This window comes from Thamnophis sirtalis, unplaced genomic scaffold (assembly GCF_051295495.1).
Source record: "Thamnophis sirtalis isolate CommonGarterSnake01/CBP01778 unplaced genomic scaffold, rThaSir2_p1.2 scaffold_5, whole genome shotgun sequence".
Classification (NCBI taxonomy): Eukaryota; Metazoa; Chordata; class Lepidosauria; order Squamata; family Natricidae; genus Thamnophis; species Thamnophis sirtalis.
Genome location: NW_028261385.1, coordinates 36,862,931 through 36,890,566, shown reverse-complemented (window position 1 = coordinate 36,890,566; position 27,636 = coordinate 36,862,931). Strand labels below are relative to the sequence as shown.

Below are 27,636 nucleotides of genomic sequence, written 5' to 3'. Positions count from 1 at the left end.
ACTAAAGTTTGCTTTGTTCTGCTTTGCTCTTCTTTGCTTCACTTCTGGGGCCTCCCAAAGCAAGTCCAGTTGAAAAAGTCTCACCCAAAAAGCAATTCCAGGACCTCCAGGAGCAAACCAGAGGCCTCCTGTCAACAGACCAGACTGAGGAGAAGCCAAAAATGAAGCAATGAGATGATTGTTGCACCCCAGGATGGCATTGAAATAGTGTTGGCTTTGGAGCCAAAGGAGCAGAGTCTGGCCTGTTCACAAAAGCCTAATGAGAATTCCATTCCTGCAATGTATTTCCCCTTTTCCTGAAGGAGAGAAATGATGAAAGTGTGTCACCAATGCCCTAGTAACAATTCATATTTATTTCTTCTTACAGCCATGTGCTCATCCTGGGCACATGGCTGCGAGGGCAAAAAAAGTGGGGGAGTAAAGCAATCCTAACCTGAACTCACAGTTGAGGTAAAAGGGATTTTTTTTTTACCTCATTCAATAAACAGGGGATTGAGTGGCACTGGAGGTCTTTGGAAACATGACTACTTTAGAAAAAATTACTTTTTTTTACTTTAAAATTTACGTTAAAAGTTACTTTAGAAAAATGACTACTTCAGCTTCAACCACAATAATACATGAGCAAACAATAGATACAAATTCAAGGTAAACCGCTCCAAATTCGATTGCAGAAAATATGACTTCAGCAACTGAGCGGTCAATGCCTGGAATGCACTACCTGACTCTGTTACATCCCCAAACCCTTACAGCTTCAATCTTTTACTGTCTACTGTTGACCTCACCCAGTGGTGGGTTTCAAAGTTTTTTAGAACCTCTTCTGTAGGTATGGCCTGCTTTGTGGGAGTGGTGTGCCAGTCATGTGACAGGGTGGAAGTGGCTTGTCAGTCATGTGACTGGGTGGGCATGGCCAACTTGTAAACTGTGGTGAAACTCACTTAACAACTCTCTTGCTTAGCAACCAAAATGTTGGCTCAGGAACTCTGGCATTGAGTGTGCAAGTCTTAAAGCTGTCAAGTTACAAGACCATTACACCCCTAACCCTTTAGAAAAAAAACCCAGGGGTGTTCAAACTTGACAGCTTTAAGACTTGTGGACTTCAACTCCCAGAATTCCTCCTCTCGCTCTTCATCTTGATGATGTGCGGACGGGCGGGGAGAGGGAGCTAGAACTGGTTCTAAACGGCGCTGCAGATTTGTGGAACCTCTTCTATAGAAAAGGTTAGAACTGGCAGGAACCCACCCCTGACCTCACCTCACTCCTAAGAGATCTGTAAGGGGCATGCATAAACGCACCAGCGTGCCTACCATCCCTGTCCTACGGTCTCCATTTATTCGTACACATTTACTGTGTTCATATTTATGTTTATACTTATACCTGTTATCTTTTACATGTTTGACAAACTAAAATAAATAAACAAAATAAAAAAACAGCTGCCATCCAAGAGGGTGCTGATGATGAAAGATGAAGACAGGGAATGTTCTGCAGCTTGCCAGAAGATTCAGCTATTTCCTTGAAAACCTAATGGCATTTGCAATAGAGTCATTTTGACATGGTTGTGCGAGTTATGCTGGAATTCAATTAATATTATCCTACTTAAAATGTGACATTGTGTCCTCTAGTGTTGCTAATATATTTTCTGTCTTTAGGTATAGGCATAATTGATATTTTGTATTGATAAAAAGGCAACAAGCACAGACTGATTCATGTGTTTAGCCAGTATATCAAATTGTTAAATATCCTTGACCTCCCTTTGGAATGAAATGTGCAATACAAATGTCAGATATATTTATCATCAGCAGACTAGCAATTACACTAAGTGCTATGAAATGCAATCTCAAGATGAAGAATAAAACCAAATTCAAAGACAAAGTCTACATTCCAGTTTTAATGCTTTCTCATTTCAGTCCGTCTTCTCCTATTTGATATTTGATTAATATATTATTAATGTAGCTCCCAGCATACCTAGCAAATAGGGCCTTAAACACTTAGAATTCTGGGAACAGCAAACCCAACACTGCAGAAGAGTGGAGAAAGCTGATTTAGTGCAGCAACAGGAGAGTCAAAGAATGACACAATGAAACTATGGCTCTATTTCGTGAGTCCACTTCATCTCCAAAAAAGTGGAAAAAAATTAAATTATCACCTACATAACAGATTAACATTATCTATTGATCATGCTAAGTAGTATATAATCTTTCTCTTTGCCTATGTATTCCAGAAGTGAATATTTTTTGGAAAATCAAATTAATAGTATAACCGTGTGTTCTGACCCCCCGGCCTGTGAATAAACCAGAACACAGGCTTGGCTGTTTGCCACTGTTCAATTACTGAGATAATGAATCCTTTGGCTGAGAGCCCAGGTAACTCACATTCAATAGAGTAGCTCTGCAGCAAACCCAGATAGTTCAAACGAAGCAACGCAGATAGTTCAAATGAACATACACAGCTAGAATACACAGATAGATTTTCTTAACTACTAACTCGAACGGTTGTTTCCTGCAAATGTCCCCTCCCAACGCCTCACCTATAATCGCTCTTGGGAGGGGCCAATCAACAACCACCTGTGCTTAATCATCTTTTGTGAGTCTGCCTACAGAGTTGCTGCTTCCGTTTCTCAGCCCTTCTCAATCTAGCATCAGGGACAAACTCCCTTTGATCCTCCCCACTGTTCCATGCCTCAGGTGCCTCCTGGTGGCCAACCAGCCTCTCTAGTCCCTCTCTGAGTCTAAACCCTGCCCAGGATCCTCCACATCTCCAGGGCAGACTCATGGTTTCTCGCTATTCGAGTCCATCAGCAGCTCAACCGGATCCTGCTGGGCCACAACAACTGTGTATAACACATGTCTTTGTAGGTTTCATTTCTTGTATTGTAGATTTGAATGTCATGCCACAGTCCAGAATAGGAGTGGGACTTTACCTGGCAAATTATGATGGCAGCTGTTTGTAACTCCCTCAAATGCCCCAAAGAAACCACTGCTTGTTCTGTTGACCCTTAGCTGTGGATTGGCACTGAATGACAAACACAACAAGTGGATTATCCTGGTCTAGTATAAGTACTTCTTTTGTTATTAGTAAAATAGTAGTTCGGCTTCTGCTCCCAACCTTTTGATATGAGAAATTGCTCAGATTTGTTTCTTTTATATACTTCTTTTAAATACTTAAAGATCACTCACACCAGATGATAAGGAAGAAAGTTCATAAATATGTTAGCTTAAGATTCATTAATGTCTCTTTTCTAATAATGAAGAATGAACTCCCATATTGGATGGGGAATTCTGGAAGTTGAAGTCTTATAGTTGCTAAGGTTGAGAAGCAATGCACTGACTTTCTCCTGCTTCTGTTGCTTTATAGATCTCTATCCTGTCACACAATGTTAATAGCAAATTAACAATGATCTGCTGTAATATCCTAGGTCTATTTCCACAGTGCTGTGTGTGGGGAAAAGGTTTTTTTTTAATGTCATCTACAGTGACACTTATCCTGTTTTAGTAAATCCATTTTGGGAAAAGATTTCAAATGCAGTGTATCGCTAAATGTCTATGGAGGTTCTCAGTCATCCAGGTCATGGTTGATCCAAAGGTGCTTTTTCAAGAGGCAACTGGACTTTCTGATCTTTCTCTGAAGATGTTTCACTTCTCATCCAACCTTCTTGAACCATCTTCAAAGAAAAACTGGAAAGTCCAGTTGCCTCTTGAAAAAGCACCATTGGGATTTCAAATGTAGCTTTGCTGCTTGATCCATAATCAGGAGTTTCTTGGACAAAGTATTTTTCAGGCCTTGCTAGAATAATAGCACCATTATATACCAAACAAATATTTTTTTAAAGAGTGAGTGAGGGGCTGTTGTTGATTATTGGAGTGCTGGGAAGGGAGGATGCTCAGGCATGGACAGCAAGTGAACAATGACTGGCTAGTCTTTTTAGTGTTCTGGTATTGGCTAGCTTTCTCTGAACAATGGTTGGTTGAAAGTACAGTAGTTCCTGTAAACTACAAATTCACACCAAAGTGGAGGACTTATTGGTTAGATTTAAATCAGAGGTCTCCAACCTTGGCAACTTTAAGCCTGGCAAACTTCAACTCTCATAATTCCCCAGCCAGGCTTAAAGTTGCCAAGGTTGGAGACCCCTGATTTAAAGCATGGTGAGAGTTATTGGAAACAAATGCTGTGTGGTACAGCTCAACAAACTGTCTTCATTCTAATTTTCTTAAACATGAATTTATCTCCTTCCTTTTAAAAGAGTCAAACTTACCAGCAAGCATAGGAAAGCAGATGTGGGGCGTCATGAAAGTGAATCATACTGGTTTGTATGATGATGTATGAAAAGCGCTATTTTGAGGTCTTATTAAATCATCTATGTGCTCTGAATTCAATAATATTGATATTTACATATCTGTATTAGTGCAAATGTCAGCTAGCCACAGACATAATAATATTTATGACAAGTTGTTTTTGCTGTTTATCATGCAACTTATAATGAATGTCTCAGGTCCTTCTCCACCAGTGACTTAAAAAAAACATTTTGGTACCTTTTTGTTCATTTGATTATGTACCTAGGTAAAAAAAATACTCACCTTACACTTGAAAGGTTTGACGTCTGAATGGACAATCATATGGGCTTTGAGAGTTTGTTTCTGCACAAAACTTTTAAAGCAGAGGTGACATTGGTAGGCTCTGATATTGGTGTGAATTAAGACATGTCTTTTCATATTGGCAAGTAGCGTAAACTCCCGGCCACAGATTCCACACTTGTGCTCTTTCACACCCTTGAAAAACATAAGAATGAAGTAAGTGACGATTCCTAACCCTTAAAATTTTTCTATTTTAAATTTGATCTTGGTTTTTACTAGGGTTGCTTTTTATTTCAGTTCTGTGATCATGATTGCCCTTTAGTCTGCAATAATAATGTCTGGTGGGGAAAAAAACTAAGAAATATGTCGACTCCAGTCAATGATATGCTAATTCAAACTTTTTAATAACTCACCCGTTACATATATCAAGATGTTACTTCTTTTTCATGACTTCTTATTAACATGTTTCTAGTTCTAATGGTAGCATTTGGTGTCTGTGTACCAAGCATTATTTTGGAAATGTATCCAAAGTGCTTCCCAGCCTTAATTTGAAATCAGAACCTGATTTCCCTTGCATCAGAACAAATCGGAACTACAGAACCAATATTCCCTTGTATTCGTATTCATTTCATGTAATCGTAATCATGTTTATACTTATATCTGTTATCTAATCCATTCTTGATGAAATAAATAAATAAAATAAACTATGGATGGCAGATCAGATAAGACTGATATCTATTATGCTGGCTGGTTGTTTAGTTTCTGAAAAATAAACATATTAAATAAATAAGTAGTGTATTCTCAGAAAAATAATTTCGAGCTCCAACTTAAGCCAGAGTTGCACTAGAATAAATAAAAATGAACTCCAGAAAATTGTGAGGTAAGATAATTATTTATTTCTAAAAGCAAAAATGTTTGCCTAAAGGTGACACTTGATGGGTGTGGGTAGGTACATGTCATCTATGATGTTTATTTTTGGAAACATGCAGTTCCTCTGGGAGACCATTTTAATTAACTCTGTATTTACAGACTTTCTCCTTTGATATGCGGACTAGGTCTGGATAATTATTTGGCAGTTTAAGAAAATCTGAGGAAACGTTTTCCCCCCATTTGCTATTTTTACTTGATTAACTTAGTTTCAGCTTGACTGTCAATTATTCAGTGGAGTAACATGGATTCTACTAATGTTTAAGGGGAAATGGAAACAGTGTTAGAAATAAAATATAAAACTTCCCACAGTATTGACAAATGTCACAAGTCTTTGTGCTAAAATAGCCCAAGTTCTGCTTGTTTTTGTTTGTTGTTGTTATTGTTTTATTGTTATTAATATTGTTGTTGTTATTATTATTGCAAAAGTACAATATAAAGAAATAAACTTTTTACCTTGGCTCAAAAACTCATAACTATAGTTAGAAAATAATACTGACTAATGAGAATTATAATATTATTGTCCCTAAGCTTTCCATCAATTCTACTTTAAAATTATTCTATAAACCAAAAAAAGAAGCAATTTAATTATCACTCACAATTACCTGTTTCTATAATGAATATTTATTTTAATTCAATTATTACAGAACATATTTGGAATGTTATCGTATCCTACTGCCTGATTCGCTCAATAATTATTGTTTTAATTCACAGGATCACCAATAGGAAATACTATCCAAATGGATAGTATTCACTTCCGGTGGTCATAGCTATAAGTTTTAAGTTTTTTCTCTCTCCCTCCCTCCCGCTCTCTCTCCCACTCTCTCTCCCTCTCTCTCCCCCCCTAGACAAAACTAGGTCTTGATGAATTTTCTGAACATTAATAGGAATGGAGCTAACCTAGCTTCAGGAGGGAGAATGTTCTATAAAGTGGGTATCAAGGCAGAGGAGGTCCACTCTCTGGCACCTATCAAAGTAGGTCTTTTATTATTTTATGTTATTTTTGTATTGATTTATATCCCATCTTTATTATTTTTAAAAATAACTCAAGGGAGCAAACATATGCAATACATTCTCTTTCTATTTTTTTTCTTCACAAAACCCCACACAGCTGGTTTTCGTGGCCAAGGCACAACTTGTCTTGAACTCATTCTTTTGCAGATGGATCTTGCAAAGCATGTCCTCTCTGCTGGATCTAATGGGACATGCTCAGATCTTTTGGATTGTGTGAAGCTTTCTACCAGATATGTGGGCAAAGTTGGAGCCTCAAGTGGCTTCCACATGTGGTACCTATGCCAAACCTGAATTGGCTGTGCTTGTCATCAAGATCATCTCCTCTGTTGGGCAGCTGAGAATATTCACTTTGGCTCAACCACAGTGGAAAAGGAATCTATCTTTGCAAACCTTGGGGTTTGGGTTCAGTTGTTTTCCCTTAAGGCAACTCTTATTTTATCTACCTTAGCGCTCCTTCACTCTCTTCCTTTCCCATAGCGGGCTTGCTGCTGTGATGCTGTGCTGTGTTTTGTTTTGGGTTTTAATTGAGTTTAGATGGCTTCTCTTTTATGATACAATTAAAAGCACAGTCAGGTGTTTCAAAAAAATTGTCAAATAAGCAGACTGGCATATAAAGACAGAGGGTGAAATTGTCCAGATATCAATTTGTAGACATCTATTGGACAGCAGCCGCAAGTATGCTGTTCTTGAAATTTCAAGATTGGTTGCAGTGAGGATCACTGCTACTGAGACTGAAAGTGTTTCTGAGGTTAGGGAGAAGTAAACATGGTGGTAATCTGGAAGTGACTTCTCTGTTTAGAAGTGCTTAAAAATATTTGCATTTTAGCAGGTCCTTAAAAAAGTGTTGTTCCCTCCCCTCCAGCACAACTATTGGAGAATCCCTGGCATTAGCTTACCTTGTGAGTTAAGGCATGCTGCTTCAGGTGATGTGGCTGCACAAATTCCATGCCACATTCAGTGCAAATATAAGGGCGAATATCCTTGTGCTTCATCATGTGATTCTGCAGCTGACTTGGATACTGGAATATCTTGTCACACTCGATGCAAGTGTATTGAACAGGACCTCGGTGGGTGGTTAGGTGCCTCTTCAGCTGAGATAAAGTCGGGAAGTCAAGGCCGCACTCAATGCAGATATTTTCTCTGCCACTCTCATGCTTGGATTCATGAGCTTTCAACTCACTGGGGTAGGCAAAACCCCTTCCACAAATCCTGCAGCTGTAAGGTTTGACGTCACTGTGCTGCATCATGTGTCTCTTCAGGTGGCTAGTTTGGGTGAAGGCCTTGTGACACACTTGGCACTTATGGGGTCGAGTGCCTTGATGAGTCAGCATATGGGTATGCAGATGACTCAACTGCTTGAAAAGCTTGCCACACCGAGAGCAAGCATGGGGCTTGATGCCACTGTGCCCCAAGATGTGGGTGACCAAGTTGTATTTGGATGTGTAAGACTTGTCACACATGGGGCACTGCCAGCGTTTCTGCTCCCCTCCTACGTCAATGTAATAGCTGTCATCGATCTGAATGTTGACGTCTACTCTTTCCACCTTTTGCTTCTTTTCAGCTTGCTCATTTAACTCAACCCTTTTAAAGGGAGGCTCTGGGGGCCTTTTCAATGGGAAAGGATTTCTAAAATGCAAATCTGGGGGAATCATAAAAGGAAACATTAGAGTAGGATGAATTTTGGGATAGTATGAATAGGGAGCCTGCAGAAAAGTGGTGGGGCCAGGCCATAGAACCTGGGGCTTCATTGGTTCTTCTTTGATAGGCTGTGTCCCAAAATGTTCCAGAGTCCTATAAAAGTGATAGCCAAGGTTGCAGAGGTCGATCATGTGACCATTGTACTTTGGCTGTGTGGATTCGTGCTGAAATATTGAAGGGGGGCTGGGAGAACCTCCATCAACATTTTCTTCCGGTTTCTCCAATTGAGATGTGGGATCTCCTGGAGGGGCAGTGGAAGACACTTTTGTTGGCATACTTTTACGTTTACGAGATCCCCCTTCCAGAGAGCTTTTGAAGTTTTCTAAGTCTGTGGGAGGGCTGTATCCAAATTGGGCAAGCTGTGTCCTGAATTCCTCACTGAGGGGCGAAGCTATATTGGTGTTTACGATAGGATCCAAGCAATGAGCAAAGGAAAAGGTTTGTACATTGTCCATCTTGCAATGTGTGTCCTCTTTCTTCATTGCATTGAAGTTCTCCTGGATGATCTAGCTTCCTTCAAATAATAAATAACATTTTAAAAAAACCAATCCTGTTCTTGCTTGCTGTTATTTGATGTGACATGTAACTGAGTGGAATCACAGTTTAACACAAAATATGGTGTTCTATCCTGTTTTGTTTGCTTTCTCTTTTTAGCCCCAGGTTTCCTTTTTTAGGCCAGAAACCTGGGTTCAATCATTTGTCAGTCTTTGTGTTTTTTAATGAAAAATCTGGTCAACCTTATGCAGTTGTTTATTATAGCTATATGCCATGTAACCCCACACGATTCTTCCATGCATTAAAAAATGAGGACAAGCCGATAAGAGCTATTCCTATTGCTGATAAGGACTGATTGATAAGGGTTACTTCTACTGCCCCACTATGGCTGCATTTAGATGTGCTTTTCAATGTCAAAAGAGTTCACACATACTCAGCTTCCTGTTCATTAAGATCATAGAATTGGAAATAACTATTTTAGGCCACCATCCTGCTCCTCAATTCATGCTGTATATTCCTTTTGGGCCGAGAACCATCCTTAGGCTCTGACTACTATCCTAGGGACACAGGAAAAAGGGCGTGACAGTCCTAAACAAAATACCCAAATGCTATTTGATTGAATTAAATGTCAGTTGCAATTAATTAAATATAGTTCATATGACTATTAGCAAGCACTTCGTAGCTTGCCTTACCCCATCAGTTAAAACTCAGTATTCAGTGGCAAAATGTGTCACAGCTCTGGGGAGGTGTGGGGGGAGATCACACTCAAAATATCCTAGTGTGGCCAGTTGCAATTTGCCTTAATTACTAAGCTGTAACTGATTTGCTAGCTGGTGGATTAGTTAGTAATGCTAGTTTCAGATAAAGTAAGTCATGTCCTGAAACCTGTTAAGTTTCATCCATAGCTAGATGTTTCTTTTGTATGCAGAACATGTCAAGGTCTACACTCTCCAGGTAAAACTTGGGAAAAACCTCTCTTGGAATCCCCTTAAGATCTGCCATCACATTATGTGGGTTGCTTTTAGTCTTTGAGTAGTAGAAGAGTAGAAGGTCACAGTCCCCAAATATAAGAATAACAAAAATTAAAAAAATGGACCGAGCAGGGCAGAAACAATACTATCAAATAAATGGCATTCATACCATGTGTTTATTCCCCATGTATGTCATTATTTCTACTTTTTTTCTATCACTGTAACATTTATAATTTAGTAATTTTGAGAAGGATCACATGTACCAAAAGTTTAATTCAGTGAAAGGTAAAGGTAAGAGCCGAGGTGGCACAGTGGTTAGGGTGCAGTATTGCAGGCCACTTCAGCTGACTGTTATCTGCAGTTCAGCAGTTCAAATCTCACCGGCTCAAGGTTGACTCAGCCTTCCATCCTTCCGAGGTGGGTGAACCCAGACTGTGGGGGCAATTTGCTGACTCAATTTGCTAAAATGTCCTACGTGCCTAAGTATTGATTTTGCAGATTCTTACCAGCTGCAGAAACTAGCAAGCAGACAATGAAAGATGGGTGCTGTGTGCTTCAATTGGTGCCCTGAATTTAGGACCTTTGGGTATTCCTTTCAGTGCTATACTCTGCCCAACAAATTCATTCAGACCTTTTTATCCACTAGTTATTTAGCCTCTTTTATGTTTGTTCAATAAATGTATAACAAATACATAACCTTAAGGTTTAAGGATCAATAGTGCAGCATCTGTACTCACATTAAATCATCACCTTTGGGCCAAATGGGCTTTAAATGCATCTGCATGAGCTCTAGACATCTGTGCATAATAAACAGAGAAAAGAAAGATCATTCTTTAAATATGTCATGGTAGAGATAGAAATGTATACATTCAAAGTTCCATGCTGGTTTCTAGTGCATAGCTGGGGGGGAAAAAATTGAGGTCACTGTTCTTTGCAGATGACAGACAGATGAGGTACATAGCTAACTAACTAAAATAGCTATTATTATTATTATTATTATTATTATTATTATTATTATTATTAATAATAATAATAATTAAATGTATAGGCTGCCCAATCCTGGAGGACTCCGGGCGGCTTACATAGAAGGAGGGGAAAAAAGAAAAGAAAAACAAAAAGAATAGATTAAAATTCACAACACGCATTCGTTCTAATCAGGGCTGGACCTTAACAATAAGGTCAACAGCCCCAGGCCTGCCGGAACAGCCAGGTTTTAACAGCTTTCCTGAAGGCCATGAGAGTGGGTAAGGTCCGGACCTCTGAGGGTAGCTGATTCCACAGGGTCAGAGCAGCCACAGAGAAGGCTCACGTCTCCACTGGCCCGAGAGAAATACGAGGTTGAGTGTGTGTCCTGGTCTGTGAGTTGGACCCTGAACTACTTGGGTCAAGTCCAAGCTAGTTAACTAGTTAGAGGGAGGGAGGGAAAGAGAGAGGGGGAGGGAGAGGGGGGAGAGAGTTTAAAACATTAAACAACCGTACAAAGGTAGTGTACTATATGCATGCCAGAGGTGGTATTCAGTCAGTTCTGACTGGTTCTGGAGAACCAGTAGCGGAAATTTTGAACAGTTCGGCTCTGCCCCCAGCTATTCACTGCCTCTCTAGTCCCAGCTGATCACAGTCCCAGCTGATCGGCAGGGTCTTCTGTTGCTCTGCACAGGAGAATGGAGCTGGAAAGCAGGCTAGTGGGGTGGGGAGGGAATGGGGATTTTACAGTATCCTTGCCCTGGAGTGGGGAGGGAATGGGGATTTTGCAGTATCTTTCCCCTGCCATGTCCACCAAGCCACATCATGCCATGCCCACAGAACCAGTAGTAAAAAAAAAATTGAATCCCACCACTGCATGCCCTTTGTTGAAGTGGAAATTACAATATGTAAACCTGCTCTACTATGTATATAACTTCCCATGCCAAAGAGTAAACCTGATGTGACTACTGCAACCAAAGATTCTCACCATTGTACCATGTTTCTAAAATAGATACTGCATTTGCTTCCACTTCATACTAAATTGGAGCTTTTGTAGAAGAGAGCATATTGTTTTTCTTACTCTTTATTATATTATTATGTACCCCAATAGACAGCTGGAGGACAAAGTCTGAGAAATTTTATGGGCTTTCTGCATGCTTGTCTATAATTCTATTCTTTACATAGAATTAGAAAATAGAGACAAAGAAACAGTTTGGTGTAGTGGTTAAGGCATCAAGATAGGCACCAGGGGGCTGTGATTTTAGTCACTTAGGCACAAAGCCAGCCAGATGTCCTTGGGCAACTCCAGGAAAAAGGCAATGGCAAACCATCCAAAAATCTTGACAAGAAAATGGCAGCACTTTCCCAGGCAGCCACCAGGATTTGCTGAGTTTCATGTATATTTTTATTAGCATATTTTCTCTGCCATGTTAACTTTGGGGCAAATCCTTTACTTCTGTCCTTTGGGCTGACAGCCCCCCCACCACCATCCAAATCAATGTTTTCTACAGTTGCTTTCTGAGATGGAAAGAGAGAGAAAGAGACGGGGATCTCCACTCAAAGTGAAGTCCCTAATAGTATATAGCTGTGATGGCAAACCTATGGCACACATGCCACAGGTGGCATGTGGAGCCATATTTGCTGGCATGGAAGCCCTCGTCAGCCCTCAACTTCGGTGTGCATGCGCGTGCTGGCCAGCTAATTCTCGACCTTCTGGAGGACCGGGAGAGGCTGTTTTTGCCCTCCCCAGGCTTCAGGAAAGCCTCCAGAGCTTGGGGAGGGTGAAAATTCCCCAGTGGGTGGTCCCTCGTGCATGCGCAGGTGAGTGGGCATGCGTGCATGCGCGATAGCACGCACACACACACACTTTTGGCACATCTTTAGGAAAATATTAGCCATCACTGGTATATAGTTTAGCCCTTCAAGGCTGCAGGTTGGTGTGTTTATCTATGCATGTTGCATATTGTTAGAGAGAAGTGTAAAATGAGGAATGGCTTTTGTGCACTTTGAGTTGTTTTTAACTTTATGTGGTTTGTCATCCTTTTAAAAGAATAGTAGCGACATCCACATTAAATTTTAATGTATTTTAAACTATGAGCAACACCACAGAAGTGGGAATAGCAGTTGACTTCAGCATGAATCACATTTATCTTGGATAACAAGAAGAAAATGTTGTATCTACACTGAAAATGTTGTTTTATTATACTTTTTCAAAAGAAAAGGTAATTATTTATCATTTTTAGAGGACTGGAACTCCATTCTCTCCTTTTGTACACAACGTTCTTATTTCTAAGTGTAGGAAGTAAGTGTTAAATACTAAAAATGCTGCCAAGTGCAATAGCAAGGGAAGACCAGCTTCCTGTACCTTGAAAAGTTAGCAGTGAGATACAACAGCTTTTCTTATGCTTCTTGATAAAATCATATCTCCAAAATCATTATCTGCAGTAGAATGATTTAAAGTACAAGAGTCCATGCGTGATCTTTTGTTTCAAGTTTTCTGAAGTATACAGAAGAGGAATCTTTATATATATATATATCTTACTACTATGAGAAATCAAATGTTATGGGACATAGCAATCCTGCCTTCCATTTCACCCGAAATTCACAGTCATTTAATTCTAAAGCCATCACTCAATGCACTTTAGCCTGAACCAAGCATAAAGGAGATATCAATTGTACGAAATCATTTCTACGAAGGCAAAGTCAATACTGAACCACTGTGACATCGATAAATGAAGGCAAATATACATGTCCTATGATAATGTTGCAGGACTCAATCTAGATCAGTCACAGGGACAGGAGGTTTAGTTTTCCAAGCTTTCAGGCCAGTGGTGGGATTCAAAATATATACTAAAGGTTCTGTGGGTGTGGCTTGATGAGCGTGACAGGAGAAGGATACTATAAAATCTCCATTCCCTCCTCACTCTAGGGGAAGGATACTGTAAAATCTCCATTCCCTCCCCACTCCATGTGAAGGATACAGAAAAATCTCCATTCCCTCCTCACTCCAGGGGAAGGATACTGCAAAATCTCCATTCCCTCCTCACTCCATGTGAAGGATACTGCAAAATCTCCATTCCCTCCCCACTTCAGGGAAAGGTTATTGCAAAATTCCCATTTCCTCCTGATCAGCTGGGACTCAGGTGGCAGAGAACAGATACAGATGGGGCCAATCAGAGGTGGTATTTACTGGCTCTCTGAACTACTCAAAATTTCCACTACCAGTTCTCTAAAACTGGTCAGAACCTGCTGAATACCACCTCTGTTTCAGACTCATATTGGAGCCATCCTCAAATGCTTTCTCTCTACTGGAATGTGCCACATACATTCAAGTAGAGAGAAGTTTTCTTAGGATGGGCGCCAGCTTGAGTCCGGAAACTCAAAAGACTAAACCTCTGGTTCCGGTGATGGACCCAGATTGAGTCTACAAGTGTGATGTTTTTAGCGGCTGTCTTAAGGGTGATAAATGTGAGGAGCTTGAGCAGTCTCCTCTTTTTGCTGCCTTGAGCTTCCAGACAAACAGCAGAACACAAATGCATTGCATAAATAACATTAAGTATATGCTACCACAATCCCTACATTTGTTTAATATAAAATAAAAGACAAATAAAAAGAGTCAGTTTGGTGTAGTGTACCGGGCTAGGAAACCAGGAGACCATGAGTTCTAGTCGTGACTTAAGCACAAAGCCAGCTTGTTAGCAATAGCAGGCAGGCAATAGCAAACTGTTTCTAAAAATCTTGCCAAGAAAACCACAGGGCCTTATCCAGGCAGTTGCTAGGAGTCAAGACTGATTTATCCTCAAATAAACAAATAAACTGCATTATGGTTTAATAGGGGGTGAAACAGATCTGAATGTGGATATTCATACTCTCATTTCTGTTGCTGAACAACGTTCTCTCTTCATCCGTATTTGACAGTGCATAAAATAACACACATCCTCAATCTTCTTTCTGCCTCTGTTGTTTTGAAACAGATTAAATCATGCACTAAATACATAATTCAAATTAAATATATGCTGGATAGGGAATGGAGCCTTTCTGTATCTCCCTCAAATTTCAGGAAATAAGAAAATGCATTCTTTATTATTAAGTAATAAATATAATGTAAATTATTAAAATAATATTTTGCTATAGATTACTTAATTCAAAATATTCAGATCTGAGAAATATACAAAATTAAAGCAGAACCTTACTTTTTTCTCCCCACCTCATCTATTTTCATAAAAGTAATGGCACTGTTCCTACAACATGCTTCCTTAAAAAACCAAATTTGTATTGTAAATTGTGTAAAGCATGATGAACAAGGGAAACTAACGTGACCAAAGTGGCAGGGATAAAGAATAGCTTGATATTGGTAGCATTGTTTCATAAGAGAAATTGTTAATCCCTTTCCCAGCAGAATGGAATGGAACGGGAGAGGGGGGGGTCTAATGGTTGTGGGGTGGGTGGGTGTGGGTGTGGGTCAGTGGTGGGTTTCAAAAATTGTTAGAACCTCTTCTGTAGGTGTGGTCTGCTTTGTGGGAGTGGCTTGCCGGCCATGTGACCGAGTGGGAGTGGCTTGCCAGTCATGTGACTTGGTGGGCGTGGCCAGCTTGTAAAATGTGGTGAAAATCACTTAACAATGCTTTTTCTTAGCAACCAAAATGTTGGCTCAGAAACTGGCATTTGAAGCACGCAAGTCTTAAAGCTGTCAAGTTACAAGACCCTTGCACCCCTAACCCTATAGAAAAAAAACCCCAGGGATGTTAAAAGTGGCAGCTTTAAGAATATAAGGTTTAGATAGGACTCTTAGAGGTGGGTGGGGCAATTGGTGAACTAGCCAATCAGTGAGCAGCGGGCACGGCAAGTGTGGTGCGGATGGGCTGGGGAAGGGAGATGGAACCGGTTCTAAACGGCACGGTAGATTTGTGGAACCTCTTTTATAGAACAGGTTAGAACTGGCAGGAACCCACCCCTGGTGTGGGTGTAGATAACTAATGTTGTGGCACTATGTGCAATCAATCATGTAAAGGAGTATAACTTTGATCATGTGGTCACAACAGCCATCTTGACTTTTTGTACCCCCACCTTCCATTCTGAGATATGGGATGTCTCCAATTTTATTTTTTGTTTGAAAATCCTTTTCAATTTTGAAAATGTCTCTGCCAGTCTCCAAAGAGAATCTCAGTCATTTTGTGCAAGATATGGACAAATGATGCAACACTCTAACTCTATGGCAAAATAGTTCCAGAATTGGAACTGAGACACTGGTTAGTTCCTTCCACTCGTTTTCAAAGAGATTTCCGCTCTCCAGAGCCCCTGGAACTTTTGTCAGGAGTTCTAGGTTTACAGAAATTAATAGTAATATTAAAGGTAAAGGTTCCCCTCACACATATGTGCTAGTCGTTCCTGACTCTAGGGGGCAGTGCTCATCTCCATTTCAAAGCCAAAGAGCCAGCGCTGTCCAAAGACGTCTCCATGGTCATGTGGCCGGCATGACTAAACACTGAAGGCACACAGAAACGCTGTTACTTTCCCACCTAAAGTGGTTCCTATTTTTCTACTTGCACTTTTACATGCTTTCGAACTGCCGGGTTGGCAGAAGCTGAGACAAGTAACGGGAGTTCACTCTGTTAGGCAGCGCTAGGGATTTGAACCACAGAATTGCCGACCTTTCTGATCGACAAGCTCAGAGTCTTAGCCACTGAGCCACTGCATCCCTAATAGTAATATTAGCACTGCTAATAAGAACCTGTCAGGTGCAAAGAAACAGAACAATTCGGTGAATAGGCCAAAGTAGTTTCTTTATTGTTATTCTTCTATTTACAAGAATTTCACCAGGCTAACTGCATTCTCTTGGGAAAGGTAGATAAAGGCTTCAAGAGTCTGGTCTCTGTCATTTCCTCCCATGGAGCAGCTCCAAGCTAGACAGCCTCTTTACACTGCCCCTCTTGTCTGGCTAGAAATCCCACCAGAGAACCCGTAATCCTGAATGGACATATCTTGCATCTATTTAAACAGATTAAAAATTCTATTCTTGTTTGACCTCAACTCAGCCTGAGAATGTATGAACGTAAGAATTCTATTTTCTTTTCATTAATCCAGATGTGCTTCGCTCAAGTTTTCCAACTTCTGACCATAGCTCACAGTGTTAGAATTCCTGATGTCTTCCCATCCTAATATTAACGAAGTCTGAAGCTGCTTTCCTGCACAACATAGGCCAAGTTAGCCAGGTGTTGTCCTGAGCTTTTCTTAAAAAATAGAAAAATTTTCCAGCAAGTGTAGGCGGTAAAGATTACAGCAAAGATTCTATTTTATCTAAAGAAATAAGAATAGCTGCAGATATGCACATTCATTAGGTACGTGTTATCATATTGAAGTGTGTTCTGCATTAGCAGCCATAAAAATATTGGCCCCAGTCACTAGGATGCCCCAAACTTTCAAAGCTTAACTTACTGCTGTTGTATAAGAAATATCACTAGAAGACAGTTATGCTACATTCTTCCTACAAAGTAATTCTAAAACTGATTGGATCAGAAATTTAACTCTTTTTAGCCATTTAGCTACCGTACATAAGGGCTGAAAAAGTCAGAAGGAGGAGGATGTACAGGTAATCCTTGTTTAGTGACCCTAATTTTGGACCAGCAACTCAGTCATTAAATGGGGCAGTATCTAATAGAAACCCTGATTGCACTTAAAATTTTATTTCAGTTTGCTTTGCTTTATAGAGCTATGAAAATTGTAATAGCAAAGATTCATCAGGAAATTACTTTTTCATCACCGTCATAACTGTGAACAGTCAATAAACAAGGCAGTTGGTAAATGAGGACCACCTATAATCCTAATGGCTTTGTAAGTCAGTTGACCAAGCATCCTTTATTACGACAAACCTGGTTACACTGGAGTTTCTGATTATGGCAAAGTCGCAGGTGGATTTGCACCCAATGTATGAACATCCATGGAGGACATGGGCCTTATCACTGCCTCTCACTTTATACTTAAATGCATGCATGGATTTTATAGCCAGACAGGAAAAATAGACAAAATAATAACTCAACAATGTGTCTAAATCTCTGAAAAGTAATTACACGAAGTGTTATAAGCATACCGTATTTTTCAGAGTATAAGACACACCTTTTTTCCTCAAAAAAGAGGCTGAAAATCTGGGTGCGTCTTATACACCGAATACAGCATTTTTTGCCACCCAAAGCCACGCCCCTTGACCAAAATGGCTGTGAATACCCTTATGGAGGCTTTCAGAGAGCTCCTGGGGGCTGGGGAGGGCAGAAATGAGCAAAAAACAGGCTGTTTTTGTCCCCCCCCCAGCTCACAGCAGCACTCTATAAGCCTATAAGGCTATGCATGCAAATTTTTTATTTGAGCCCCCATAGCAACTTAGTCTGTATTGTCTTAAACTACAGGTAGTCCTTATTCTGTGACCATAAATGGAACTGACAACTTGATAGTTAAGCGAAGCAGTTGCTAAGTGAATCAGCTGCTATGCTTCTGATTTTACTTCCACTTTTGTTTGCATTAAAAGCTGCCAATAATCATTACCTGCAATGAATTGAAAGTAACAAAAGAGTCCACCACTCAGCCATGTCTTAGATGTGCACATAGGAAGACTAACATCTCAGTTCTCTATGGGAAATTACCTTCAGGTATTGATTCAGGCTACAGCATAAAGTATTTTCCCAGCATAAATCACTTCCTTTTTTTCTTTTACTTTATATGTAAGTTACTAAAGTGGAAGCGAAGATCTGAAAACCCTTTTAAAGTTTGACATAGAACATGGCCAAATTTATATAAGATGAATAACTACTTTGGCAATTCAATAACCCCATGAATTTGGGCTCTGCAGAGCTTCACATTTAGAGGGAAATGGGTGTTTTAGAAAAGGGGTCCCCAACCCTTGGTCTGTGGACCAGCATGCCAGAAACCGGGTCCTGGAAACAAGCAAAGCCCCATTTATGGAATGCAGGCAGCACATGATACCATGCTTCCTCTGGTCCTCAGAAAACCTCTCTCCACAGAACCGGTCCCTGGTGCCAGAAGGTTGGGGGCCACTGTTTTAGAACATACTGAGTGTATTAGGGCTCCCAGACCATCTGTCTTTAGAGTAGTTGCCTCTTTTTCTGGAATTTCCTGGTGACCCTCAACAAATAGAGTGTTTCCTATTCAGAGGAAAATGTGAGCTTGGTTTAAGAAGATGCAGAAGCTTTCTGACTTCAGTTTGGAGTTTTGCACAGCCCTGATGTTCATGGTTGGGTCTATGTGCAGAAGAGCAAAGCTATCACCCATAGAGTTCAAGATATACAAGCCTGTATTGTACTGCTTCTTGGAAGGACAGCTACTGACACAAAGTGAATATACCAGCCACAATCTAAAATGTTTTAGACATCTCTGGGCCAAGCTGAGCTAGGATGAGCAGTGGCTTTTTTCAACATTTTTACACGTCGCAAAACAATGTATTTTGGTCATCTATGAAGAATGAATTATAGGCAGGCGCAGAAATGATTAATCTCTAACAGCAATTCAAAGAAAAGGAATGTTTCTATCATTCTCTTGAAGTAGAATTTGTTTTTTGGAATGATTCCACATAGCCAAGTTCAAGAGATGGAAAATTACTGCTCTCATTCTCAACCAACTTCATCCTATCCTAATATAGCCATTGTTATGAAGACAATTCAGAGTAAGGACAATAGATGCTGTCCTCATTTGACACTGCAATATCATATATTAAGGACATGATCCCCACTGAGTTGCTTGCAAGTATTATCCCAGCTAAGGGGATAAAAAGAGTTACTTTTTAGAAAATCAAGAAAATTCCAAATTTAAAAAAGTATAAAACCATGATAGGAAAACAAACAATCATAAACAGTTAGTAAACAGAATCTTGAAAAAATGAACCACAGGCTATTCATTATTCCCCCATTCCCCCACCCACCCACCTGGTGTCCCTTTTATATGGAAGTTTTTTTCCTGAGTTTTACAGGATACATTCCATTTCTGTAAGGAGCTTGTGTACTGTCTGATGTAATTTCCAGATTCATGTAGCAACTTGGGAGACTCTGAGGAAGACTAAAGCCACATCTACATAACCCGTCTGCTGTGGCATAAGGACAGCTCACTTAACATTCGTGGAAAGCATGACTGTGCTTCATACTGCAGTGCCCATCTTGTACCAGCTAGGCACTCGGGGTACGACAAAGTCTAGCTGAGGCACTCCAATATGAAAACAGTCTTTTTCCTCTCGCAGTGGCATAGTGCTAGCTATGTCAATACTGATATGCACATGGATGCAGAGTAGCGGTGAGATTCACTTATCTTCCCTACTGGTTCGTAAATGTGAGCATATGTGCATCTGCACATGTGCATTGCCGTGTGCACTGCTCGTGCATTAGGTTGGGGTGGGTGAGCGGTGCCTGAACTGGAGAGAACTGGCTGAACACCATCTCTGATGCAGAGGTTAGCCCTGTGACCACGTCTAAGACTATTCCTTCTTACATAGATCATATACATATCACTTCTGCCCATCATTCACTGATTATATTGTAGTTGTGACTTGATTGCCTGGTCTCTGATCTCCAGGTATCATCATTGCCAATGTTTAAGAAAGCTCCTCCTCTTAAATATTATTCACAATCAGGATTTGTCTGAATTTTTGCAGTCCAGATTTGGTAACCCTAAAGAAGACTCCAATGATATAATGGCATAGTCTCTTCATACTCTGATGCAGTTCTATTGCTCACCAACATGACTAATTCAGGGGAAGTGAAACCTACACCAGAAGGTAATTACTTACATGGATCTTCAGAGAATTTCCTAAAACATCTGCCAATTTAACCTCAAATGTGGTTCTCACTTTTATGGAAATTCATCTAGTTCTTGGTTTATCTTCCTCTTCCTTTAAGCACAATCTTCTTCTTTCTGTTTAATGGACTCATTTCAGGGTTGACTCAAGGCCAAATTATTTAAAATAGACTCTCTACTACAGTTCTGCTTAGGTCCAATATAACACTAGCTGATCATGATTTTAAGTAGGAAGGTTGTTAGAGGTTTTATCATTAGCAGTGTGAGTTTTCAGAGAACTCTCACCATCATCTTCTTGTAATCATTTTAAGAATGCTTTATGGTATTATTTTTCAAACTATTCATCATGACTCGTTAACAAGGAATATGTGGGCTAGAAATTGTATTGATAAATAACCATTATCAAGAACACTGGGAATTGCCACTGCTCTGGCTTATACATTGTGCTAAACTGTGTTTTGCTTAAGCCTAATTTATTGAATAAGTTTTAATCAGTTGGGTTCATCCAAGGTATAAAGACCAACTCTCCAAGCAGCTTTAACTATAAGTGTGCAAATCCAAAAAAGCATTACCTTTGAAGATTACTATGAATTAACTGAAAACAACATTGTTTGAAAGAGCCTTTCCTATTCACTAAATAATTAAATATTGCATGTAATACTGAACATTCTCTCTCGCTCTCTCTGCTATTTGATATGGCTTTGTATTTTGGACTTTATTTCAATTAACATTTATATACTGTATTTTTATTGCTCATTTAAAAGTTTCCAATGTTTGCTCATTTTTTAAAATTTCTAATTTTGTATTTTTGAACTTTTAAAGGTACAAAGGCATGATAGCACATCTTTCAGCAAAAAAGCACACTAAATTGTCTGCCTGAAGAAGTTATCCTTTCCTTATAACATAATAATTGAATGTTTTATTTTATTTCTATTCTGATTGTCATTGAATTGTCAATTCTCACTCTAAAACAACCTGCAGAATGAATCACACGAAGCACTAGCTACCAGAATATTTTTTTACTTTATATTTAAAAATATAAAATATGATCTAAAGATTAATATAACGCTTAATAGATTAAGCACTGACCCATATATGAACTTTTCCAAAGATTACAGTTATTTTGAATTATGCCTCAGGTCATAATTATGCGTCTGAGAATGTTAACTTCTCCTGTATCGCTTACCTCAACCAAAGGAAATTTCATTAGAAAGACAGCCAATAAGTCCATCAATTAAATAGGCATACATACCTTTAAAAATTCCAACAAATATGTTAAAACATTGTAGATAATAGAAAAATGCATATGATGTCATATGTGGAAAAAACCCTCCCACTTTGCCATGGACTTGATTTTAATCCCAAACTTTGGGGAGATTTATTTATTTATTTAAAAATATTTCTATATTTGCTCATGGAAGAGCAAAACTGATGTATGAAATAAAAGAAACAATTAATAAAACCAACATTAAAACAAAAACCCAGCAAAGCACTTGTTAAAAATGCACAGAAGTCACAGTTCAGATAAAATCTCAGTCAGTACAATCAAATGCATTCTTGTTGTGAATAAATTGTTTTTGAAGTCTTTCTTGCAAATTGGCAGTTACGAATGCTTGACAAACTTTAGGCAACAAAATATGAAAAGGATTCTGGAAAAGGGCTCATTTTAGAAGCACAGATTTAGTTAAGACCAGAAAGTGTAGGCTGGAAAAATCTAGACAATCACTAAGAAGTAAGTGTGGAATTAAAGTTTTCTTGTATCTCTTTGCTTAGTGGCAATTCAGACTTTTGCAACCCAATTCTGATATCCCCAAATATCATAGTACATAGTGCATAGTACAATTCTAGGTATGTTTCTTCAGAACTGTTGCAATTGGTTCAACAATGATTAGCCTGAACAGGATTGGAGCTTGAGAAAGAGGGCTCTTCACTTAAAATATTGAGGCTGGTAACAACATATCCTTATTGAGAAATAACCACAATTTTGTACAATGGAACGCATTTCGAAAATGGATAAATATTATATAATTTCCAGACAGCTTAGATGTGAGAAAACTGGGTCTTCGGTATGCTATGAAAACTTCACATTTAAACCTAAGTACCAACATTGCTCTGCCTTCAGAATGAAGGAAAGGAAGTTACTGCACCTTAGTATGAAAGTAAGGCTTACTCCTAGGTGTCTCGGCGTATAATTTAAAAAATACAGCTAAAATTGCAGTCAACAAGATACTGGGAGGATACAATACATGACTGAACAGAACAAACTTGTAACTGGAATTTACTTAACAGAAATGTTGCCTAGATTTTGGGGCATTTGTTTCTAAAATAGGTTCTAGAATCTTTTGCTCCTTATGATGCAAAGTGGCTGGGCCATCGGTGTTGTACACTTTCAGGAAAGAGAGCACTTGAGATATTAACACTTTATACACAAGGCCCTCTTCATGTAATTATAGCTTCCACCTTCTGCTTAAAAATAGAAAATTTTAAAGAGATCATTCAGGCCCCCTATGCAGCCCAGCTAAATGAATTAGCTACTAAGGGCCACAAGCAAGTGCATTTTTCGGATGAATTATTTTGAGATTTCATGAAGATCTGAAGCATGTCATTCGCATCAGGAAATGCACTAAAACAAAAAGGGTTGCAGCTTTTAGGAGGCTCTAAAATGTTTACTGTAGTTGTAAAAATTGTCACCTCTTTCTTAAATTTCAGACTGTTTGATCTGGCATCTAGAAAATGGAGTACTGCATAGCTATTTGCAGAATGCACACATACATTCATAAACACACATACTAAGTTCCTGCCAAATTGAATTGCTTGGGACCCACAAAGAAGCATGTATTTGATCTTTCAACTTTCATTTATTAAGAGTTTACATGCTGCCTTAAGAAATTTTGGAAGTTTAACTTACCAGATGCTGACCGGACAATGGTAATGACCCAATGCTTGTAATTGCTCCCTAATTGGCAAAGTTGTCACTTCTCGTGTGGCAGCTGCAGTGCATTTAGAAAACGTGGAGGGAGAGTGTTCCAAATGACTTAAGAAAGAGAACAGGAACAATCAATTCATTCTGGGTTTTTTTCTTCTTTTCTCAGATGAGTTCTGTACCTTCAGAAAGAAGGAAGGAAGGGAGGGGAGAGGAAGTCAACAACCCTTAGCTTTCCTGCAAAAAAATAAGGAAACGGCAGATAGCCATCTCATTTTCTCAAAATGTTTGGAAAAATAAACCAAAGGAAAAGAAATTCCTCAAGTATTATATCTTTATGATGGATTTCATAGGGTGAAATTTATAATTCAATGGATGGAATGTCATCAAAACAAACACAATGTTCCAAATACAGAGCCTTGTTTTGGAAGTCAGATGCCCGTATCTGCAAAATGCTGCTTGCTTAAGAATATAAACAATGAGAGAGAGAGAGAGATGTGTCAGCCACTCCACCTTTCCTACACACAGTTGAAATACCATTCTCAGTATCCATTAAAGTGTACATAAATGTGTATAAAGAGATAAATGTGTGTATAGAAAGAAAACGATGTTTTGTGATAATTATAAGCCAGAGTTACATATGTTACCATTCAATAATTTTCTATTAATTTTTCTGATCTGGAACTTCCAGAAGCACCAATTATATTGAAAAACTGAAATGTAATTAGGTCAACACTGAAAAGTATCTATTGGAAAGAAAGCTTGGCTCTAGAAATTCAGATTATTCCCTATCAAGCTCTACTTCTCTTAAAAGAGAAATTGGCAGTGCTAGATATCACATACAAAGCCTTATGGTATATGGTTCAGCCCTAGAAAGCCTCTTGAAGATCTAACTGCAAATCTTTCTGTAACATATAGATGATGCATCTGTCAAAGGACAGGTGCTTGCTGAAGGTCCTCACCTATCAGGAGATGTGACAGCAGGGAGCCAAAAGAAGACATTCTTTTGGAGAGGCTCCCTTGCTTTGAAACAAGTGGCCCCCCAACTGGCCTGCTAGGACTTGTAAACACATTACTGCAGAAAGCCTTTGGGCCTTAGGTGCTATAGGACTCCCAGTTACAGGAATAGCATACAACTTGTAATTTTTACCATAACTTTATTGTGCATTTCTGTTTTGTGTGTTATTATATTGTAGATTTAGAGCAACATTAACCAAAATGCTTTTAAAATTCATTACTAAATGAATGGATATGTTGACTATGGTCTATACATAACCCTTGAACTGCAACTATTTCTAGATCTCCAGATGATGGTGATAGCATGAAGTACATTTTCAAAACTATATTTAGAGTTTTAGCTGTTTCCATTCATAGACTATTGCAATTCACTCCGCATAGGTCTTGCCTTGATGAAAGTACAGAATTTTCATATAACACAAAGTCAGCAATCCAAAGAAAGCACGGTGATGAGATCAAATCATGCTATAATGAAAAATCTGGTTTGGTTGCTCATTGTTGTCTTAGCACAAATCACAGGATTGTAGCCGTTAGAATTTAGATTGTGTAGGGATTGACTAGCTGATAGACTACTACTCCAATTATAATCTTTTCTGGGCACTTAAATACTCAGTGGAGTATTTATCTATCCATCTATTTGTATTTTCAAAGGTCTTTCGTTCAGCACTTGGTAGACAGATTTCGCCTATCTTCCTTCCAAATTATAAAACATATTCTTGTGATCTTTCTAAACTCTGTTAACAGTAGCAACAACAATAACACTTACATGTATATACTGCTCCATAGTGCTTTACAGCACTCTGAATGATTTACAATGTTAGCACATTGCCCCCAACAATCTGGGTACTCATTTTACCTCATTTTACCTTTCTTTTAGGAAATAAAATTTACCTCTTTAGCCAGGGATTTAAATATGTTTTGGTTTAATTTTAATAGTGATGTATTTGGTGTGTGTGTGTGTGTGTGTGTGTTGGATGGAATGGTGGAATATAAATGAAATAAATACAAATGATATAAATCTAAAAATATATTTCATATAGTCAAGACTATGGGATATGCAATAATGACTACTAGAAATAGTTTCATCTTCCTGATAGTCCAGTGAGTTGCCACCACTTTAAAATTAGTTCATCTTCACTTCATATGGAGTAATCAACTTCAAAGCAGGATAGGCCCTTAGACAGAACAGTTACGTACATAGGTCAGTGATGGCGAACCATTTTGGCACCGAGTACTGAAAAGGTCAAGCGGAAATGTTGTGTGCATGCGCGTGCGCTCATTGGGGCTGCGCTCTGGAAAAGCCAAACTTCCTGGTTCTAGCACACATGTGCACTCGATGATCAGCTGGCCGCCGTGCATGAACTGCCACATATGCACTGCCACACATGCACTGCCAAACATGCAAAGGGACCACACTCTGGAAAAGCCGGACTTCTGGATTCTGGCGTGCATGCACGCCCAACAATCAGCTGGATGGTGCACATGTGCATACTGGTTTTTGGCACTGTTGTACGTGCGAAGGACAGTTGATGGTCGTGCACGCATGCATGTCAGAAACCTAGAAAACCATGCCTGCCAGGCAACATGGCTTCATGTGCCATAGTTCACCACCATAGACATAGGTGAACATCAGCAGAGCTCTTCAGTCTGTAGCATTTCCATATCCAAAAGGAGAAAACAAGTGTAAAGGTTTTTTTTTAGCATAGTTTGCTTAACTTGCACTGTTGAATAGAACATTTTCCAGAATAATACATGGGGTGGATGGAGCAGAAAGAATAGAGACAGAATTAGGGATACTTAACACAGGGGTTTTTAAGTATACCTTTTCTCCATAATGATTAGGATGATTGTGAATAAATATACCCCATTTTATTTTATACCAAGCAGCTCTAGCTCTTTTTAAAAGCAAAATCAGAATCTTTATAAATAGAAAAAAGAAAGGAAACAGAGCCTTTGGGAAGTAGCTATGGCTATCATTTTTTTCCTTTGATAAGCTAGCTTTCCAGAACTAGTAGGATTCTCATAAAAAAGGAACATTTAATCTCATGGTTTTGTCATGTTTCTTTTCAAGACTGTTGAATAGATAATGGTTTTTTAATCTTTAAAGTTGTTCACTGCATGAAACCAGGGTTAGAATATAAATACTAGAAGATGAAAAAATGTGGACTATAAGACAGAAATGGCAGTTAAAGTGGAAATACAAATGATAAGCCAAGAGAATGACTTGCATAGTTAATCCTTATTGGTTTTACAAAAGAAGTTTGTTAAAACTTTGAGAAAGATTCTGAGATGGAAAAAAATGTGAAGAGAAATCAAATCCTACAACAATATCTGAATAAAATAAATATTCCTGGAAGTAAAAGGAAGGAATACAATGTTGGTTTATTTGACCAATGCTAAAGATGACCAATGCAAAGGGACACCTTTGACCGGGGGGGGGGGGCTTGATTAAAAATGTCATACAATGCAAAAATAGTATTGTAATTTTTTTTATTTCAACATAACTACAATTTACAAATATAAATTGTAACTGTTGCCAAACATCAAAATTTTGATCACGTGACCATGAGGATGCTGAATGGTCGCTAAGTGTGAAAATGGTCGCTAAGTGTGAAAAATGGTCATCAGTCACTTTTTTCAATGACATTGTAACTTTGGTCACTATACCACCTTTCTTGCCACAGTTCTTAAGTGAATAACTGCAGCTGATAAGTTAGTAACATAAGTGAATCTGGTTTCCCCATTTGACTTTGTCAAAATTCACAAAAGGCAATTAAAGTGACCCCAGGACACTGAAACCATCATAAATATGAATCTGTTGCCAAACATCAAAATTTTGATCGTGTGACCATGAGGATGCTGCAACGGTTGCTAAGTGTGAAAATGGTCACTAAGTGTGAAAAATGGTCATCAGTCACTTTTTTCAATGCCATTGTAACTTTGGTCACTATACCACCTTTCTTGCCACAGTTCTTAAGTGAATAACTGCAGCTGATAAGTTAGTAACATAAGTGAATCTAGTTTCCCCATTTGACTTTGTCAAAAGGTGATTATATGACCCCAGAACACTGAAACCATCATAAATACAAATCTGTTGCCAAACATCAAAATTTTGATCGCGTGACCATGAGGATGCTGCAACGGTTGCTAAGTGTGAAAATGGTCGCTAAGTGTGAAAAATTGTCATCAGTCACTTTTTTCAATGCCATTGTAACTTTGGTCACTAAGCCCATTATACCACCTTTCTTGCCACAGTTCTTAAGTGAAT

The 27,636-nt window shown here is 38.9% G+C and overlaps 1 protein-coding gene across 2 annotated transcripts in view; it reads right to left on the bottom strand.

Annotated features, from left to right (window-relative positions):
- The window catches only part of ZNF366 (zinc finger protein 366), a 32,563-nt gene extending 9,045 nt beyond the window's left edge, over nucleotides 1–23,518 (bottom strand). Inside the window, exons 1-4 of one of the 2 annotated variants that reach the window (XM_014067301.2) lie at nucleotides 23,337–23,518; nucleotides 10,411–10,470; nucleotides 7,406–8,721; nucleotides 4,572–4,763 (exon numbers count right to left, since the gene is read on the bottom strand). In XM_014067301.2, coding sequence (XP_013922776.2) covers nucleotides 4,572–4,763; nucleotides 7,406–8,689 — 1,476 coding nt within the window. In that variant the 5' untranslated portion in view covers nucleotides 8,690–8,721; nucleotides 10,411–10,470; nucleotides 23,337–23,518. Of the gene's footprint in view, nucleotides 1–4,571; nucleotides 4,764–7,405; nucleotides 8,722–10,410; nucleotides 10,544–23,336 lie in introns of those variants that run through there. The other variant, XM_087715085.1, reaches the window with a different exon arrangement.
- Nucleotides 23,519–27,636: the final 4,118 nt, after the last annotated feature.